The 20615-nt window shown below is 39.4% G+C and overlaps 1 protein-coding gene across 1 annotated transcript; it reads right to left on the reverse strand.

Annotated features, from left to right (window-relative positions):
* Positions 1 to 2862: 2862 nt before the first annotated feature.
* LOC112742157 (protein MAIN-LIKE 2-like) lies at positions 2863 to 3823 on the reverse strand. Its single transcript, XM_025791401.1, has 3 exons — positions 3402 to 3823; positions 3226 to 3307; positions 2863 to 3147 (listed from the first exon to the last, which is right to left on the reverse strand). Exons 1-3 carry the CDS (start codon positions 3821 to 3823, stop codon positions 2863 to 2865), a joined length of 789 nt encoding a protein of 262 aa, XP_025647186.1.
* Between the last annotated feature and the right edge of the window lie 16792 nt (positions 3824 to 20615).

The raw sequence follows: 20615 nt of genomic DNA on the forward strand, positions 1-20615 counted from the left end.
TCTAAAATTATGAAGTTATACAGAAAATATTTTTGAAACACATCCAAAATTATAAATCTAAAATCTAAATTTAAACATTAAAAAATAATTGTAACACATCTAAAATTATGAAGTTATACAGAAAATATTTTTAAAACACATCCAAAATCATAAATCTAAAATTTAAATTTAAACATTAAAAAGACAGCGTTGTAAATGAGCGTCGAAAAGGAGGAAGGCAGCGTTGAGGATGAGCGCGGAAGAGGAAGGTGGCACGGATGAACGACAGCGGATGATGACTTCTCGATGTGCACCTCTGAGTTTTTCATGTGCACCTCTAGATTTTCAACATGGCGCAAACGTGACTTCTCTACTTGTTTGAGTGTTTTGTACGAGTTTAATTAATAATTTGATAGTTTAAGATTTATTTTATAATTTTAAAATCAAAATTTTGAATTTTGAATAATTTGATTTTTAGATATGTATTTAAATTATAATATATTAATAATTAAATATATTAAATCTGAAACAGAAATTTTAAATTTCAGTTTTTTTAAATTGTATTTTAAATGTGTATTTAATTTTAAAAAAACAGTAAATCTATTCATAATTTTTAGTTATGTTTGTTTTAATTTTTTTTTAATTATTATAATAAAAAGCTGAATATTGTACAATTTTTAAAGAATACCTAGTTGAACCGATATTTAACTAATAATTAAATATCCTAATTATAACTGATTTCAATTTGTCAAAATTTTCAGTTGCATGACGCACATAAATATTTAGGTTGTAAAGTTTTTAAACGAGTACAGAATATCACAATTTTAGTTATGTACATGCGCATTTTGTCGTAAAGTAAAATAGTTACCAAAAGATAATTAAGTAAAAATTCAAATGGCATAATTTTTTCATATTCACCTAAGAGATCGCGAGTTGGAATTTTTCTATCTTCCAAAAAAAAGTTACCAAAAACATATTTAAGAAAAGTATATAAATGATAAAACGAAAAGATATCACGTTTTTTTTTTTTGGTGACTGAAATAAATTAAACAAAGAAAAACAAAACAAACAAAACAAGGAATTGCTTAAATAGAGGGACAGTCCCGTTTAAGACTATTCTTAAACTCCTCCTAAGGTGAAAGAAGCTCCACATGCGAAAGTTGTAACTTCATCGCCATCTTTGCCATAGTATCTGTCACCGTGTTTGCATCTCTCATAATCAAACGAAAGTCAACACGCCAATTCCAAGGCATGATATCTCTTATTTTGAGCACCAATAGATCAATAAACCCAAAACCATCTTAAAATCTTAAGGTATCACGTTTAACTTAAAATCTTAAGATAATAAATTTACGAGTTTTTTATTTTATATATGATTTACTTTTTTATGTTATTTTTGATGTATGACTAATTTCTTCTCTCTCTCAACAAAATGATGTGTATCTTGTTAATATTTTGTTTTTTTTTTTTTGTCATTGGACATACCCAAATAGATTGGACAACTTCCAATTCTAAGTACACAACACATTCACACATTCCTCACACTTTTACCACATACTTGTTAATATTTTGGGATCCATAAAAAAGCCATGAGTTGCTTCCTTGAGTTGTTGTTTTGTTGGGCCTCAAGCTTACTTATTATATGTGGTCCAAACAAGTTTAATACAACTAACCCGTTTGTAACATAGGTTATAATATCACTATCCAAAAACAGAAAATAGAAACAAAAGTTCCAGTCCAAAAGAAGAAAGAAAATGAAAGAAACTCAGTCCTAAAACTAAAAAAAAAAAGAATAAAAGGAAATAAAGAGGCTCAAGAATTTCAATATGAGAAGGAAGCTGGTGATTTGGCCAAAAATGGTAGAATATTGTGTATTACCCAATGGTAGACGTTTGAGGTGCATGGTCAACACGCAGAGGGTGTGTTGACTGCTACAAGTGGGGGCGTGAAGATACGTGGCGCCATCTGATTCGTTGGAGCTAGGACCACGCGGGGGCGTGATGACTCAGCACGCCGGGGGCGAGATGACGTGGCCGCAGCACGTGGGGGGCGTGGTAAATGCTTCTCTCTATATAAGGCTGTGCTCGGGTCCATTTTCATTCTGAGGAAGAGTGTGTGAGTGTTCTTTGAGTGTGTTTCTAGTGTAATGGAGGGTACCGCAAACTTAGTGGTGTATCGCGACGGTGAGATAATACGTAATACTCATGAGGGAGTGAGGTTTGTGTGCCAGAATCTGTTTTTGTTTGTGGTTCCATGCACCATGACGTTAATGGAGCTTCAGAACGGTCTTTGTCAAAGTATGGAGAACGGTACGTTAATGAGAGTGAGCAAAATTCTGTACCGGAATCCGATTGTAGTTTTTGGTGGTCTAATACAGTTTGATACCATGCCAATCACTGACGAAGTGATTATGCAGAATATGTTTCAAATTCACCGGCAGACTCAGATGCGACAGCCACAGATTGAGCTGTATGTTGAGTTTGAAACCATAGAGGCGGAAGGGATTCAAAATGATTTAGAGGTGGAGGATGATAGAGCTGCAGTGTACGAGCGAATGAATAGTGACAGCAAAGAGGACTTCGAAGCCACTTATAAAACCGGTGACGAAGACGAGGATGGTGATGTGGGAGTTGAGACAGCAGCGGATAATGTAGTGGTTCACCCCTCGATCAGTCAACCGATGAACGTGCCACCTTTTATGCGTGAATTGGATCTCGACGCCACGCATGCACCGGAGTTTTCGGAATATTCAAACATAGGTACATGATGACCGAATAATATGTTTTTGTTAATCTATACTTTGGATTGATTAATAAACGATGATGGGCACTTTCTGTAGGCGTTGCTGATCTTGAGGGCATTTAGGCATTGCAAACCCCTAGTTTAGGTTGACGGCACACACCTATATGGAAAGTACAAAGGTACACTTCTGGTCGCTATTGCACAGGATGTGAACCAGAACATTGTGTCTATCGCGTTTGCCTTGGTGGAAGGGAAGACAACTGATGCGTGACACTTCTTTCTCAGGAATCTGCGAATGCATGTTGTCAGAAAAGATGGTGTGGGAATGATCTCAGACCGGCATGAGTCAATTCGAGTATCACACACATCAAGATGTCCATGTAACTCGTCGGGTATGATCATTCCTTCGTACGGCCACCACTCAAACTGCCACATATAATTCGTATGTCATAACCCTAACATTAATGTTTGGAACTAGGATTCACAAGAACCATAAATGTTTACCTCCTGCATGTAGTCTATATCATGGCTAAATATCACTACGGTATTCGATAACCAAGCTGTGATCCGTTCCGAATGACTCCACCTGAAACATGATACATTGAAAAAATTTACATAAGTAACCGTAAATGCAACATGCATAGTGAATATAATCTCCGACAAGAACCATAAATATTTACCTCATGGCCACTGTTATCTCAGCAGGTGGAAGGATATGTTTCGGTATGAGCACAATACACGGCATTCGCTTCCATGCCCAAACAAACAACAGATTAAGAGGGCCATCCATCTCCTTCGTATCATATCGTGATGCACGGCATAGTGCTCTGTAAAGATGTGCGAGACATGCTGACTCCCAACTATAAGTATGGATGCGCTCGAAATCGTGAAGCAACGGTAGATACTTCGCATGGGCGTATGCGGTCGACTTATCTGTGAATAGGGTCGACCCTAACATATAGAAAATCTGACATCTCATGTATCTCCTTATGGACTCTTCAGTGTCCAACGGCTCCGCATCTCTGATACATCGAACCCAGCCAAGCTTTATATAGGATTTCGAATTACCACTGAGTACTGGTTCACGTCCGAATATTGCCATGCTCTAACTCTGAACGAAGTCACTACTACTGTCAGTCCATCCACTCACAGGCTCTCCATCAATGAGTAAGCCAAATATATTAGCGACATCTTCCAATGTCACTGTAATCTCACCCACCGGCAACACAAAAGTGTGAGTCTTCAGTCTCCACCTTTCAACCAGAGCAGCCAATAAGGGGTGAAATTCTCTTATCACCCCAATCCTAGATACGTGGTAGAATTCCGTGACGCGTAAGTAGTTTTCGACCATCGGGGGTTCCAACTCTGTGGCGGATTCAGTTTACACACCAACAAATTTTTGTTAGGCTGCATCAACAAAAATATATTTGTTAGATTAATTATAAATATTTATTTATTAATAAATAAATATTAGCATATTTATTTATAAAATGTATGTATTCATTTAATAATATTTACATATTTATTTATTTTAATATTTTATTTGTTAAAATAATTTACGTGCATTACCATTACCATAGTTAAAATAATTTTTTTTCGTGCATCAAAAATATATATTTCTCTAATATTTAATAACTTTAATATTTATATATTAAAATTTTGAATATTTTCAACATATACATATTTATTTACAGAATATATATTTACTATAGTATTATTTTTATATTTTATCGTAGAAAAATTATATTTTTTATAAAATTTTTATTATATTGTATAGTATAATATATATTTTATTTCGGCATTTTTATAACATAAAATTAATAAAAAAATTATATTCTAACGTGTTAAATAACAAAAAAATAACAGAAATTTAAATACACAATAAAGATATAATTTACCAACTTATATAAATTAGATGATCCAAATAATTTATAATATATTCCTTAGGAGCATTATAATTACGAACTATTTTTTAAAATAAATACAAAATAATATATGTTTTTTTCCTATTTTTCCACCCTTTCTTTTTGTGGAGCAACAACCTCCCTTCCCCTCTTTATTGAATTGTGTACAAGATGTCTCTGGTACGGGTTGAGAGATGGATCGGGAACCTGCGGGTCGAGGCGGATGCCGGATCACTTGACTGGGACGATGGGGGGAGGTACCTGCAAAGACACTCCGACGCTCAAGTCAGAACGGATCTGAGAGGTATAAGGTCTGTGGAATGAATGAATTACCTGGAGGGACCTGGGTCCTCTATTTATAGGTGATGGAGAATATTTTATCTTATCTTATTTGGCTAAGATAAGGGAGCCGTTTGAATTCGAAAGTCGGTTAGGAATCTGAGAGTGCCGTTTTCGGGCCTTCTAGAAGCGGGGAACGGGTCGGACCCGGGGAACCGATGTTGGGTTCGGTCTTGGATCCGGGATGGTGGGCCGGATCCGTAACAGTTGCCCCCGCAGCGGGGGAGCGAACAAGGTCGGTCCGCCGCTGAAAGGCGCGATGCTTGACCGTGGGCTTCAGTTTGTCTCGGGAGTTCGTTTGTTTTTTGGAGGGAGATCGGTGTCTCGGCTCCGGTTTCGCTGAAGGCTCGTCTGACCGTTTTTTGGTTTGACGTGACTCCTCCGATTCTGCCGTGTCTGTTGCGTTCTTCGAGGCTTTATTAGTTTCTTTTTTCGAGGGAGGGTCATTAAATGTGAAGGGACGCTTTCCCTCTTCTGCCCCTACTAGCTTTAACTGCGCCTAGGGGCAATTGTGTCTTTTTGCCCCTCTCTTTGAAACCGTTTTGGATTTTTATTTCAGTTCCCTCGCTCGTTTCCCTTTCTTTTTCCTTTTTCCATTTTCTTCTGAAGAATTTCTTATCTGAACAGAAAGTCTCCTCCTTTCTCTGTGGTCTTTCGTTTTTTGGTTTTTTGCTTGCTGCTTCTGCTTTTCGAGCTTTCTCAAGTGTTCTTTCTGCATTTCCAGGTTAGCACGTTTCGCTTATTCTTTCCTGTTATTTTGTGAATGCCGCTCTGTCTTTTGCCATGCATTGTTCTACCTGTTTTTAGTTTTGCGTTGAACTAGTTTCTTTGGGGGGGTAGTTTTTTGAGTTTTTGGAGGGGTTGAGCACCGCCGTGTTCATTCGGTGATGGCGGTGTACCGCCGTGTTGGTTTGGTAGTGGTGTGTAGGTTTCTGTCTTGCTTCTGTCTAGGGTTAGCAGGCTGATGGTGGTGCTCCTCCCTGTTTTAGGTATGCAACGGCGAAGAAATGAGGGTGTGGGAGCTCCAGTAGCCCCTTCCAGGGGCGTTCCCAATCGTTATGGTTGGGTGACTAGTGATGTATGGGGCGTTCCGTCGCGGATGACGGAGGGCGACCTTCAGCGGCTCCGTGATCAGGGGGCCATCTGCGGTGGTGGTGATGAGGAGGGGCGGTATGAGCTCGTCCTCCCGGACGCCGACGAGCGCGTTTGTTACTTGAATCTGCATTCCCCCACCGTTCCGGATTGGATGTGGGTTTATGAGTCGATGTTCACTCGGCTCGGCGTGTGGCTCCCCTTCTCGCCGCTTGTTCAGGATCTATTGAGTCGGTGTTCCGTGGCGCCGTCTCAACTTCACCCGAACAGCTGGGCTGCTGTGCGGTCGTTTGAGTTGGTGTGCCGGTATCTCGACCTTCCGGCTTCCGTTCCTGTTTTTCTTTTTCTTTTCTTATGCACTCTCCCGACTAAGGAGGGGAAGCATAAGAAGGGGTATATGTCTTTCCGTGCTCACCCTCATCGCCGTATTTTTGGCTTATTTGAGGATTCTTTCCATGGTTTTAAGTGGGAGTATTTTAAGGTGCGTCCTGTCCAGGGGCACCATCCATTCTGGCTGTCGCCGGAGGGCGTACGTCGGTTTCCGACATACTGGAATTTCCAAGCTGGCCCGTCGGTTCTAACTAAATTCACCTACGATGGTTTGTCCCAGGAGGATAAGGACGTTGCCAACGTTTTGTGGCATTTGTTTGGTGAGCGTCCGTTGAATCCTCGGGACGTTATGGGGGATCCCGAGGCTTGTCGGGCGTATATTGGTGTGTGCCTTGTCTTCTTTTCCCGATTTTATATGTTCTATTTTTCTCTTTTTTGTAACTATGTTTTGTTATTTTTTATTTCTTTCAGTTGAGATGGCCGGTGGGCTGACTTCTCTGGCTAGGTTGAAGGCGGCGATGGGCCGGGAGGAGGGATCCTCGTCTCCTTCTACCCCTGTCTCCAATCCTGCCGTGGAATCTCAACCGGTTTCTCAGGAGGTGATTTCTTCGGCTGCACGGGCCGAGGTTCAAGTTTCCCCTGGCCCTGCGAATTCTCCTGAGGTTGTGGTGGTGTCGGCTGCTGAGGCTTCTCGGAAGAGAAGGAGGCCTGAGGACCCGAGCAGCGAGACTTTTGAGGAGGGTTTGGTGCCTAGTGTGATGGATCGTCGTTTTGATGCCCCGGGTTTCATTGATCAGCATTTGATGCCTGGTACGGAGCCTTATTTTGATGGCTGTGATGTCTCGTTCTAGGCCAAGTTAGTGTATCGTGCTCTCCTTCGCTCTGCTGTTGTTGTTCGGAAGGCTGAGCCCATGATGGCTCAGGTCGGTTTACTGGACAAGAAACTTCGCCAATCTCAGGCTGAGGTGGCTAAGTTGAAGGAGGAGCTTGAGGCTGCCGAGATTGCGAGGGAGAAGGCGGTGAAGTCTTCTGAGGAAGCCGGGGCGGAGATTCTCCGGCTTTCCAAGGTTGAGACTTCACTCCTTTCTCAGCTAGGTGAGGAGCGACGCAAGGCTTCCGATGCGGGTTCTCGGGCTGCCGTTCTTCTTGGTGAGACGGAGGCTCTGAATACCGAGGTTGCTGCATTGAAGAGGGAGAAAACGGAACTGCTGGCCGATGCTAAGGATGCGATTGCTGCTACCGAGGAGACGATGAAGGCGCAGGTCCTGGTGCTTGCTCCGGGAGTGGATGTGTCCGTGATGAGAGCATTCAAGACCGTTCGCGATGGCCGGATAGTCGACCTCGAGTAGCTTTATCTTTGTAATTTTTGTTCTTCCGCTCTTTTAGACTTACTTTGTTTTTTGGATACTTTTGGTTTGGCCGTGGGCCGTGTAACCGTGACTCCGTAGCTTTTGGATTTTGTTTTAATGACTTTTCTAGCCGTTCGGGCTCTTTTCGTATGTTCTGTTTTAAAGCTATTCCGTTTGGTTAATCTTATTCCCGTATTTGGGATGAGTGGACCGTCGTATGGTCGGGTTTATATGGATATCCGTGGGTTGGGCCCGGAGGGTGATCGGTCCTCCAGTTGTGGCCGTGTTTTTGTTCCGTGTTTGGGACATTGTGTGAAAAATAAAGAATTTAGGGATAGCTTTGTAAAGGGATTTTATTGATGGGCGGGCCTCGTTAAAACCCTCCGTTGTTGGCGGGAAAGAGTACCCGAATTTGATACATAGGCGTAGTTTTGAAATGTAAATTTGCAACGACTGAATAAGTAAAGCGAAAGCGTAAAAGAAAACCGGGGGGGGGGGGGATGGAGACCTGGGTTGGTTTTAGGAGTAGTACCGCCGTAAGTTGGCGGCGTTCCATGTTCTCGGGACTTCGTGACCGTTAAGCCGTTCGAGTTTGTACGCTCCTTTCCCGATTGCAGCTTTGATTCTGTATGGTCCCTCCCAGTTGGGGGCGAGTTTCCCTTCTCCCGGGGTTGGGGGACCGATGTCGTTTCGTCGTAGGACGAGGTCGTCTGTCGTGAATTCTCGCCGAATGACTCCGTTGTTGTATCTTAGACTGATTCTTTGTTTTAGGGCTAGTTCCCTGAGATGGGCTACGCTTCTTATTTCGTCAGTGAGGTCTCGTTCTGCTTCTTCGTCGTTGCCCCCGATTGTTCTTCGCGGACTTGGGTCGCCGATTTCAACTGGGATGACAGCTTCCGTGCCGTAGGTTAGTCGAAAGGGGGTTTCCCCGGTAGCTGTTTGGGGGGTCGTGCGGTACGACCATAAGACCGATCCGAGTTCGTCCGCCCATAGCCCTTTGGCTTCGTCGAGTCGTTTCTTGAGGCCTTTGACTATTATTTTGTTTGCTGATTCCACTTGCCCGTTTGTTTGAGGGTGTTCTACCGAGCTAAAGCGGTGGGATATGCGTAGTCCGCTTAGGAATTCCTTGAATTTTGTGTCGGCGAACTGGGTTCCGTTGTCCGAGATGACGATCTCGGGGATCCCGAACCGGGTAATGATTTGTCGCCAGAGGAATTTTCGACATTGGGTCGCGGTGATAGAGGCTAGTGGCTCGGCCTCGATCCATTTGGTGAAATAGTCTATGGCGACGATGAGATATCGGAGTTGGCCTGGTGCCGTGGGAAAAGGTCCGACAAGGTCGATCCCCCAGGTGTTGAATGGCCGTTCTGCCGATATAATGCTGAGCTGGTGCGGGGCGGCTTGGTGGATGTTGGCGTGCCTTTGGCATTTGTCGCAGTTTTTCACTAGTTGTATGGAGTCCTGGATGATCGTGGGCCAGAAGTAGCCGGCGCGGATGACTTTTTGGGCAAGGGTTTTACCTCCGATGTGGTGTCCGCAACAGCCTTCATGGATTTCGCGGAGTATGTATTCCGTGTTTCCGGGCTCGACGCATTTGAGCAGGGGTTGCGAGAGTCCACGTTTGTATAGTTGTCCCGCGACGACCGTATAGCCGGTGGCCCTCCTTTTTATTCGTTTTTCCTCTTTGGGGTCTTCGGGCAGTGTTCTGTTGAGGAGGTACTGTAGGATGGGGTAGGTCCAAGACTTGTGGTGGGAGTGCGTCAGGTGGGTGTCGGCTGTTAGGGATATGGACGGTGTTTTGACGACCTCCTGAATTAGCGATTTGTTGCCGTGTCCTGGTTTGGTGCTGGCAAGTTTAGAGAGGAGGTCGGCTCTGGCGTTTCTTTCCCTGGGGACGTGCTGTATGGTTACCTGGTCAAATTCTTCTTTTAGTTTGTTGACTTTGGCGAGGTATTGTTGTAGCAGGGGATCTCGCGTTTGGTAGTCTCTGTTGATTTGGGAACTGACTACTTGCGAATCCGTGTTGATTTCCAGGACCTTTGCCCCGACTTCGTTGGCTAAGGTTAGTCCTGCCAGGAGGGCCTCGTATTCTGCTTGGTTGTTTGAGACCGGAAAATCGTATCGGACTGATTGTTCGATTACGACGCCGTTTTGGCTTTCCAGAATGACTCCGGCGCCTCCGGAAGTGACGTTCGAGGAGCCGTCGACGTGTAGTTTCCATGACTCGGGAGGGGTGTTTCCTGGTGTCATCTCGGCGATGAAGTCGGCCATGGCCTGTGCTTTGATTGCGTACTGGGGTTCGAACTTGATGTCGAATTGGGATATTTCGACGGACCATGCTAGCATTCTTCCCGGTAGGTCGGGCTTCTGTAGTACCTGTTTAACTGCTTGGTCGGTTCGAACCGTTATGGGGTGGGCTTGGAAATATTGCCGCAGGCGTCGGGATGCCGTGAGGAGGGCGAAGGCTAGTTTTTCTAGGCGCGAGTAGCGGGTCTCTGCGTCTTGTAGGACTTTGCTTGTGAAATATATAGGTTTTTGCTCCTTTTCCTTGTTTTCTCGGATGAGTGCCGCCGCGAGTGCTTCTTCCGTTATGGAGAGGTATAAGTACAGGGTTTCCCCTGTTTGGGGTTTGGCGAGAATTGGTGGTTCTGCCAGGGTTTTCTTGAAGTGTTGGAATGCCACTTCGCACTCCTCTTTCCACATGAAGGGGGCTCCTTTCTTCATTAATTTGAAGAAGGGGATTGCTTTTTGGGCTGATGCTCCGAGAAAACGAGATAGGGCTGTTAGTCGGCCGGTGAGCTTCTGAACGTCGAGTAGGTTTTTTGGGCTCGTCATCTCGAGGATGGCACGACATTTCTCCGGGTTGGCTTCAACTCCGCGTTGTGTAATCATGAAGCCAAGGAACTTCCCTGCCTCCATTCTGAAGGCGCATTTTGTTGGGTTGAGTCGCATTTGGTGCCTTCTTAGGGTGTCCAATATGACGTTGAGGTCGCTGATGAGTTGTTCGTCGGAGTCAGTTTTGGCGAGCATGTCGTCTATGTAGACTTCTAGTTTTGTTCCGGATAGGTTCTGGAATATTTTGTTGACGAGCCGTTGGTACGTTGCTCCGGCGTTTTTCAGACCGAAGGGCATGACTGTGTAGCAGTACGTGCCGTCGGGGGTGATGAACGCCGTTTTTTCCTCGTCGGGTCGGTGCATGGGTATCTGATTGTAGCCGGAGTATGCGTCCATAAAGCTGAGGTATCGATGTCCGGATGCGGAGTCCACTAGTCCGTCGATGTTCGGCAGGGGAAAGGCGTCTTTTGGGCAAGCTTTGTTGAGGTCCGTATAGTCGACACACATTCGCCATTTCCCGTTGGATTTCTTTACAAGTACAACGTTTGCTAGCCAGGTCGTGTAGGGGAGTTCTCGGATGAAGTTTGCTTCGAGCAAGGCTTGTACTTGTCTCTTGACTTCGGCCGCTCGGTCTGCTGACATTTTTCTTCTTCTTTGTGCTACGGGTTTGGCTTTGGGGTTTACGGCTAGCCGGTGGGACATGAAGTTGGGGTCTATCCCCGGCATGTCGGCTGGCGTGAAAGCGAACAGGTCTCTGTTTTGTTTTAAAAATTGGGAAAGGTCTTCTTTTAGGTCATAGGGGAGGTTCCTGTTGATGAAGGTGTACTCGTCCTTGGTTTGTCCTATTTGCAGTTTCTCCATGTCGCCTTCCGGTTCTGGTCTAGGCTGGCCGTCTTGTCGGGCGTCTAGGTCGGCTAGGAATATCCCGGCAGCGTCGCGGGATTTTTTCCGTAAAGCCAGGCTGGTGTTGTCGCATTCTGCCGCGACTTCCCGGTCTCCATGGATGGTCCCGATGGAGTCGTCCTCCGCTACGAACTTCATAAGGAGGTACTTGGTAAAGATGATGACCGAAAAGTCATTGATCGTCTTTCTTCCGAGGATGACGTTGTAGGCAGTGGAGTCTTTTAGGACCACGAATTTGGCTAGGATTGTCCTCCTCTTGTCACCGGTTCCTATGGTGAGGGGGAGTGTGATGGAGCCTTCCGGTTTGAGGAAGTTGTCCCCGAGTCCTGTGACACCGTTGCGGTGCGTCTGGAGATTTTCGTCGCGGAGCCCAAGCTTGTCGAAGGCCCCTCGAAAGAGGATGTTGGAATCTGCGCCGGTGTCTACTAGTATTCTTCGGACTAGTCCGGTTCCGATTCTCGCCGAGATCACGAAGGGTGCGTCTTTGGCTGCGGTGCCGTGCTGGCAATCTTCGGGTAGGAAGGTTATTGCTTTGTCGGTCCCGGGAGTTGGGGCTTGATTTCTGACGGCCATTACCTTGAGGTCTTTTTTTATCGTGGATTTTGACTTGCATGGTGCATCTTTGCCCGTGATGACGTTTACTATGATGGTCGGGTCTTCCTCTGGACTTTTTCTAGGGGGTTGCTTTTGGGTTCTCGGGTTACGTCCTTCTTTCTCCGGTGACCTGTCTCTCTCCACGTGTCTTGGTTCTCTGATGATTTTGGCGAATTCTGGGAGTTTACCGTCTCGTATGGCTTGTTCAAGGGCGTCTTTAAGGTCGAAACAATCTTGTGTTTTGTGACCGTAACCTCGGTGGTATTCGCAGTAGAGGGTTTTGTTGCCTCCTGTCCTTTCCTTGAGTTGTCGGGCTTTCGGAATGATGCCTCGATCTGCTATTTGGTGGTAAATCTCGGTAATTGGTGCGGTTAGGGGCGTATAATTAGAGAATTTGCCTATTCTCGGTGGCCGGCTGGTCGGCCGAAGGTGGTCTCGTTGATTCTCTTTGGGTGTTGGGTTATAGTGAGAAGCCGAATTGCCGCGTTGGGTGTTGCCGTGCTGCCGTTTGTTGGCCGCGACGACCTGGCTGACTTCTTCGTCGTTGATGTAGTCTTTGGCGACGTTTTGGATCTCATGCATGGTCCATACCGGTCTGGTGGTGAGGTGTTTGCGAAAATCTTCGTTCATTAGCCCATTGGTCAGGCAAAGGCTTGCGACAGAATCCGTGAGTCCGTCGACCGTTAGGCATTCGTCGTTGAAGCGGTCGAGGTATTTTCTTGTGGATTCGTCTTGTTTTTGTGTGACCCCAAGCAAGCTGATGGGGTGTTTGGCTTTAGTAATCCTAGTAGTGAACTGGGCCATGAATTTTCGTGTAATGTCGTGGAAACTGGCTATGGATCCGTTTGGGAGGGCGTTGAACCATTTGATTGCTGGCCCGGCGAGGGTTACCGGGAAGGCTCTGCATCGGACCGCGTCGGCCGCTCCTTCTAAGTTCATTTTGGCTTCAAAAGCCGTTAGGTATTCTTGGGGATCCTTAGTTCCATCGTATTTCATATCGGTAGGCTTGTCGAAGCCTTTGGGGAGTTTTGCTCTTAGGATTCTTTCTGTGAAGGGTGTAGCGCCCATTATTATATGGTCGTTTCTCATGCGTTTGGTGTCTCGGTGTCGCCGCTCTTCCTCTGATTCGCGCTGGTGGCTTGGGTCTCGGGAAGTGCTACGGTTGTGCCTTTTGCTGTATCGCCGTTCTGGCGATTTCTCCCGTCTATGGTCGCGCGAGGTGCTGCGACCGTTTCTCGTATCATGTCGCCGAGTCGGCGACCTGCCGCGACGAGATCTTGACCGGGAAGTCGCATGGCTTCCGTGTTCGTTATGGAGTTTGTTTTTGGTGGTCAATTTGCCTTCGAGCTCTTGGACCCGGAGGTAGAGATCTTGGATGATTTGAGCTGCTTTGTCTCCCGTGTTCTCGGGGTATCGTGGTTCCGTGAACATACGATCGTTTGTGTGGTGGATAGCGCTCATTATCCTAGCTTGGTTTGTGACCTCTTGATGTTCGGGAGTCGGATTTCTTGGTCGAGAGTTCTCCCGACTTGAGGAGGCTTCTTCCAGTACGTCCCCCATTTCGATTTAGTCGGCGCAGGTTCCCACAGACGGCGCCAATGTACAAGATGTCTCTGGTACGGGTTGAGAGATGGATCGGGAACCTGCGGGTCGAGGCGGATGCCGGATCACTTGACTGGGGCGATGGGGGGAGGTACCTGCAAAGACACTCCGACGCTCAAGTCAGAACGGATCTGAGAGGTATAAGGTCTGTGGAATGAATGAATTACCTGGAGGGACCTGGGTCCTCTATTTATAGGTGATGGAGAATATCTTATCTTATCTTATTTGGCTAAGATAAGGGAGCCGTTTGAATTCGAAAGTCGGTTAGGAATCTGAGAGTGCCGTTTTCGGGCCTTCTAGAAGCGGGGAACGGGTCGGACCCGGAGAACCGATGTTGGGTTCGGTCTTGGATCCGGGATGGTGGGCCGGATCCGTAACAAATTGCAACCCCCCTTGCCCTCTCTGATAGTGTAACGCTCTTCTTCTCTCTCACTAACACACTATTGTATAAATTGCACTTGGGAAGGCTCTTTATATAGAGCAACTTAGGCGACGCTTGCTGTTTACCGGGGTGAGACCTGTCCTCTGCATAGAGGCAGCGGTCAACACGTCCACCCCGTGGTGCAGGTCACATTGGGACTCTGCGACGCCAGCTCCACCACGCCCCCTGCGTGGTGCCAGAGCCTTGCATGCTCGCCGCGTCACCACGCTCCCGATGTGTTGTTGGAGTGCTGACACGTTGCTGAGGAGCAGGGACATCACGTTTCCTGCGTGTTGACTGACAACTCCACTGCTCAGTAAATCACTCCACCCTCTAATATCTTGATAAAACACCAACTTCTTTCTTATAAAAAAAATAATTTCCAAAAAAAAGAAATTATTTGTTTTCCTAATTTTAGTTGGCCACTCAGCCACTATTACGCTTTGTTTAACTCTCAGCATAAAACTAATGAATTGAATAATGGAATTTACTTGAAATTAATCATTTTATATTACTATATAATTTACTATATCAAAAGATTACACACTATAAAACTCATTCCATTATTAATTAAGTATTCTTTTGAAATTTTATTTTTCGACAATAAATATTCACTTAGTAAATTAATCTAACATTTTTACTTTTCCAGATACTTCTACATTAATGAATACAAGAGAATAAAAGGTTTCGTTGAGGTTTCCATAAAAAATTAAAAATAAAATTATTTTATTAAAAAGATAAAATTTTCAATAATAATAAATGTTTATAAATTAACTTCATCTAAAAAAACCTTTCCATGTATTTTGAGTTTACAAATCTTTCTATTTTTAGTTTTTAATAAGTGTCCCAAAAATAGAATTTATCAAAATACTACAAATATATTAAAAATCTACCAATCATTACGTATTTATATATGTCGATTCGGTTTCGTTACACATCCAAATTTTTTGACAACTAAGTCCAATCAAGTTAGTTTAAATCTATCAAAACCTAGTTTCATTAGTGAGAGCGTGTAACTAAGTCCAACCAAATTAGTTCAAACCTAACAAAAACTAGTTTTATTAGTGAGAGCATGTAGATACACTCCAACTTCCAACATCGCTTCCTCTTCTTTTCATTCTTTCTTCTTTTTTATGTTTCTTCTTCTCTGCATGCAATTATTGCGTTTTTCTTTTCTTTTCCTCTTCATCTTCCTGATGATTTTTTGCAGTCTTATGTATGTCTTTTTTTTTTTTAATTTGATTTTTCTATTCTCTTTTTCTTGTTTTTAATCTTGTTAACAGGGTAAAATAAGAAAATGGTAAAATATTAAATTGGTCCCCTACGTTTAGGCGCAATCCTGTTTTGGTCGTTAAAGTTTAAAGTGTCCTATTTGAATCCAAAAAAGTTTCATTTAGTTTCAATGTAATCCCACTATGAGGTCAAAGTTAAATAATTAACGAAATGTCTTACATGACAGCAGTACAAGAACAAAGTCGATAATTTGGAGAATAAGTACAAACTCCAGAGGCACAAAATCAATCATAGATGTATCAATACATTTATTTATCATTTTTCTTACAATTTAAATGAAATATTTTCTATAGAACTAAAGAGAATGATAAATAAATGTATTGATGGATCCACGGCTGATTTTGTGTCTCTGGATCTTGTACTTGTTCTCCAAATTATCGATCTTGTTCTTGTACTATTGTTATATAGGACATTCCGTTAATTATTTAACTTTGACCTCATGGTAGGACTAGATTAAAGCTAAATAAAACTTTTTTGGATTCAAATAGGACACTTTAAACCTTAAGGATCAAAACAGGATTACGCCTAAACGTAAGAGACCAATTTAATACTTTACCCTAAGAAAAAGAAGAAGAAGAGTTTTAAATTATACAAAATTTGTTAAAAAATAACACCGAAATATCTTAATAGTAACACCAAAATTTCTTAATTTTGACACCGAAATTTAACTACAAAACATAACTTCTTTAATGTTGCATTTTTTTGCTTCTTATGATGATGATGATGAGTAGTAGTAGTAATAGTTTTGAATTGTTATTCTTACTTTTTTAGGAGTATTGTTTTTCATATTAGACTTGAATAAATATGTATTACAATCTTATTTAATTGAATAAATGTAAAAAACAAATTGCACACTAAAAGATCACAAGATAGCATCGAAATTACTTGAATGAACATATTTATACTATATTACAATTTTATTTAGTTGAATGAATGTAGTTTCACACTTATTGGATTGAATTCTTGGCAAAAACAAAAAAATACCAAAATTAAGACACCAAAATGTTACTACAAAAACTAAAATACTTCTTAATTTTGACACCAAAATTTTACTACAAGCACATAACAAATGCCTTCTTAATGTCTACTTATGCTTAAATGAGAGCATCTTTTTTTTTTCCTCTACTTACTAACTAAAGATAATGAAAAAAAATATTTAAATTTAATATTCTAATCTTACTAAGTAATCATGATGATCAAGATAGGGAAGAATAGGAGGAGGAGTTGTTTTGATTCTTATTCTTTTTAGAAGTATTACTTCTCATATTAGACTTGAATAAACGTGTTTACAATTTTATTTAATTGAATTAATGTAAAAAATAAATTATGTACTAAAAGATTACAAGATAACATCAAAATTAGGGTAAAAAACAAAAATAAGCCCAGAAAAAAAATAATTTACGTGAATAAGCCAAAACGAAAATTGCTTCATGAATCCACCAATGCACGTTTATATGTAGTTCGAACAAGCTTGGTTCGAACTCCATTTCTACATGATTCGAACAAACTTGGTTCGAATTACACACAAACACACGCACACACTAATTCGAACCAGCTTGGTTCGAATTACACACACAATAATTCATGGTATAATTCGAATTATGCTGTTAAAAAATTTATTAAAAAAATTAATAATTTAAAAATTAAAAAATATATATTTTATTTCATACGTTAAAAAAAAGCTAACAAAATATTTAATTACGAGACTTCTTTAAAATATTAATGAGCTATCAATTCGAATTCCATACAATACTTTTCTGTCTATTTTTAATAGTTCATGAATATTTTTTAATAAATTTTTTTAATAAATTTTTTTAAATTATACTACAAAAAATATTTTATCCTATGCAAAATAATTTTTAAAAAATGGCTTAAAAAATGTTAGGAGTACTATAAAAATTTGTAATGTTATAATAACTTAGGTAAATACATGCATGTACTCAAATTTTAAATAAAATACTCTACATAGTCAATAATAATTTAGAAATGAAAGAAAATATTTTATTCCATACAAAATAATTAAAAAATATATTTTATTCTATACAAAATAATTTTAAAAAATGGCTTAAAAGATGTTATGAGTACTATAAAAGTTTGTAATATTCTAGTGATTTAGGTAAATACATGATAAAAATATTTTTTCTTTAATTTCTAAATTATTAGTGACTATGTGGAGTATTTCTTTAATGTCTTAAGTCAGTAGGACATTACAAATTTTTATAATACTTCTAACATCTTTTAAGCCATTTTTTAAATTATTTTGCATAGAATAAAATATTTTTTATGGTATAATTTAAATAAATTTATTAAAAAATATTCATGATAATTTTTTAATAAAATTATTTAAATTATATGGTGAAATATTACATGATTCGAATTACGCATAGGAAAGTTCGAATTACTCTGATTCAAATTATATGGTGAGCAATTCGAATTCTATACAATACTCTTCTGTCCATTCGATCTTGATAGCTCATGAATATTTTTTAATAAATTTATTTAAATTATACCACAAAAAAATATTTTATTCTATGCAAAATAATTTAAAAAATGGCTTAAAAGATGTTAGAAGTACTATAAAAATTTGTAATGTTCTAATGACTTAGGACATTAAAGAAATACTCCACATAGTCACTAATAATTTAGAAATTAAAGAAAAAATATTTTTATCATATATTTACCTAAATCACTAGAATATTACAAACTTTTACAGTACTCATAACATCTTTTAAGCCATTTTTTAAAATTATTTTGTATAGAATAAAATATATTTTTTAATTATTTTATATGGAATAAAATATTTTCTTTTATTTCTAAATTATTATTGACTATGTAGAATATTTTATTTAAAATTTGAGTACATGCATGTATGTACCTAAGTTATTATAACATTACAAATTTTTATAGTACTCCTAACATTTTTTAAGCCATTTTTCTAAAAATTATTTTGCATAGGATAAAATATTTTTTGTAGTATAATTTAAAAAAATTTATTAAAAAATATTCATGAACTATTAAAAATAGACTAAAAAGTATTGTATGGAATTCGAATTGATAGCTCATTAATATTTTAAAGAAGTCTCGTAATTAAATATTTTGTTAGCTTTTTTTTAACGTATGAAACTAAAATATATATTTTTTTAATTTTTAAATTATTAATTTTTTTAATAAATTTTTTAATAATTTTTTTTAATAAATTATTAATTTTTTAACAGCATAATTCGAATTATACCATGGATTACTGTGTGTAATTCGAACCAAGCTGGTTCGAATTAGTGTGTGCGTGTGTTTGTGTGTAATTCGAACCAAGCTGGTTCGAATTATGTGTGTGCGTGTTTGTGTGTAATTCGAACCAAGTTTGTTCGAATTATGTAGAAATGAAGTTCGAACAACTACATATAAATTATTTTCTTCTTTGGCTTATTTCTGTTTTTTGCCCTCAAAATTACTTGAATGAATATGTTTATACTATATTAAAATCTTATTTAATTGAATGAATATAAGTTCACACTTATTGGATTAAATTCTTACCAGAAACAAAAAAAAAAAACCTAAATTTCTTAATTTTGACATTGAAATGTTGCTACAAAAATACAGAAATCTCTTCTTTAATACTGCATTTTTTGCTTCTTATTCTTCTTTTTTTTTTTGTTACTCTTACTTCTTTTAAGAACATTGTTTCTCAATTAGACTTGAATGTACACTTATTGAATTGAAATCTTACGTGTGCAAAAATTTGAGAGAGAATGAAGGAGAAAAAGAAACATTGTAATTTATGTATAAGAAGAAAACGAAATTGATAATGACGATGGAGGAGAGCGAAAAGGAAGGAGAAAAATAAATTCAAATGAGAAAGAAAGGAGGAGGAGGAAGAGAAGGGAGTGGTGGTGGTGACACGAAGACGATAACGAAAGAGAAATATGAGAAAAAAAAAAGAGGAGAATAAAAAGAGACAGTAGCAACAGTGACAACGACGATGATAATGATGATGATGATGATGGACGAGAAGGAAAAGGAAGGAGAAAAATAAATTAAAATGAGAAAAGAAAGAGAAGGAGTTGGTGGTGGTGACGACGACGACGATAAGTCGATAACAAAAGAGAAAAATAAGAAAAAATGAGGAGAATAAGAAAAGACAGTAGTAGTAGCGATGTACAAAAAAAAGAAATGTGTGAATAAAAAATATATTATAATAACTTGATTGGATTTAGTTAGATAAATGACTTGAACGTAGAATTTTTTTTATATTGATTTACATAATTTTTTTGACTAAATAATAAACAAAGAGAATAATTAAACATATTAAAAAAATAATTAAATCTGATATCAATATAATAATAAAATATATTTATAATATTATAATAAAAAATCATGAAATATTAAACATATATTTTTATAGAGTTAAATTTTAATGTACTAATAGTGTAAAATGTAAAACGTTTTTATACAATTATTCAATTACATTCATTTTTTTTAATAATCATTTAATTATATTTACTAATGTGACCTTATATAATTAAATGTATATATAAAATTATTTTAATTTATATTGATAGTATATTAAAATTAAATTTATTTTTATATACATTAATTAGTTGATGATTAAGTTTTAGTACACATGTAACATAATTGACAAATAAAATTCTGAAAAAAGTTAAAACAACCTTATGTAATTAATGAAGAGTGAATAAATATATATAACTTTTGAGAAAGTATAAAGAGCCAATAGAATATTTGTACAATGTGTACAATGGAGATTTAGGGAGTATTAGAGATATAATCATTAGTGTTACTTTTTTTCATTAGCTGAAATTTTTGGGATGAATGGTATCATGACATGATATTAGAGCTCCAAATCTGAAAGGTCAAGAGTTCGATCCTAGGATAAGTGGTATCATCACATGGTATTAGAGTTCCAAATTTAAAAGGTTAAGAGTTCGATCCTTGGTGAACCCTAAAATCAATTTAACCTTTTGGGATGAGTACATCTCTAGTACTCGAATGGTGATAGTTATTTTGGATAGTATGGATGATTTTCATTTTGTAATTTAATAGTCTATTATACACATTATATACTTAGACTTAGACCATTAACTCCCCAGCAGTGCTCATAACTTTTTTAACTTTTATATATAGAAGAGTAGAATTGATATTGCTTAACTTAAAATAATAGAAAAATGTTATATGTATTATTATATACGTGTGTGCAATGAGGAAAAAAATTATACAGTA

This window comes from Arachis hypogaea, chromosome 14, assembly GCF_003086295.3.
Source record: "Arachis hypogaea cultivar Tifrunner chromosome 14, arahy.Tifrunner.gnm2.J5K5, whole genome shotgun sequence".
NCBI classification, from domain to species: Eukaryota; Viridiplantae; Streptophyta; class Magnoliopsida; order Fabales; family Fabaceae; genus Arachis; species Arachis hypogaea.

Bases quoted from the DNA above. Each gene is read 5' to 3' on its own strand.
- LOC112742157 (XM_025791401.1), bottom strand. From the start codon at position 3,823: ATGGCAATATTCGGACGTGAACCAGTACTCAGTGGTAATTCGAAATCC. The intron at 3,308-3,401 runs GTAAATATTTAT...ATCATGTTTCAG, and splicing joins GAGATAACAGTGGCCATGAG to GTGGAGTCATTCGGAACGGA. The intron at 3,148-3,225 runs GTAAACATTTAT...TATATGTGGCAG, and splicing joins ATATAGACTACATGCAGGAG to TTTGAGTGGTGGCCGTACGA.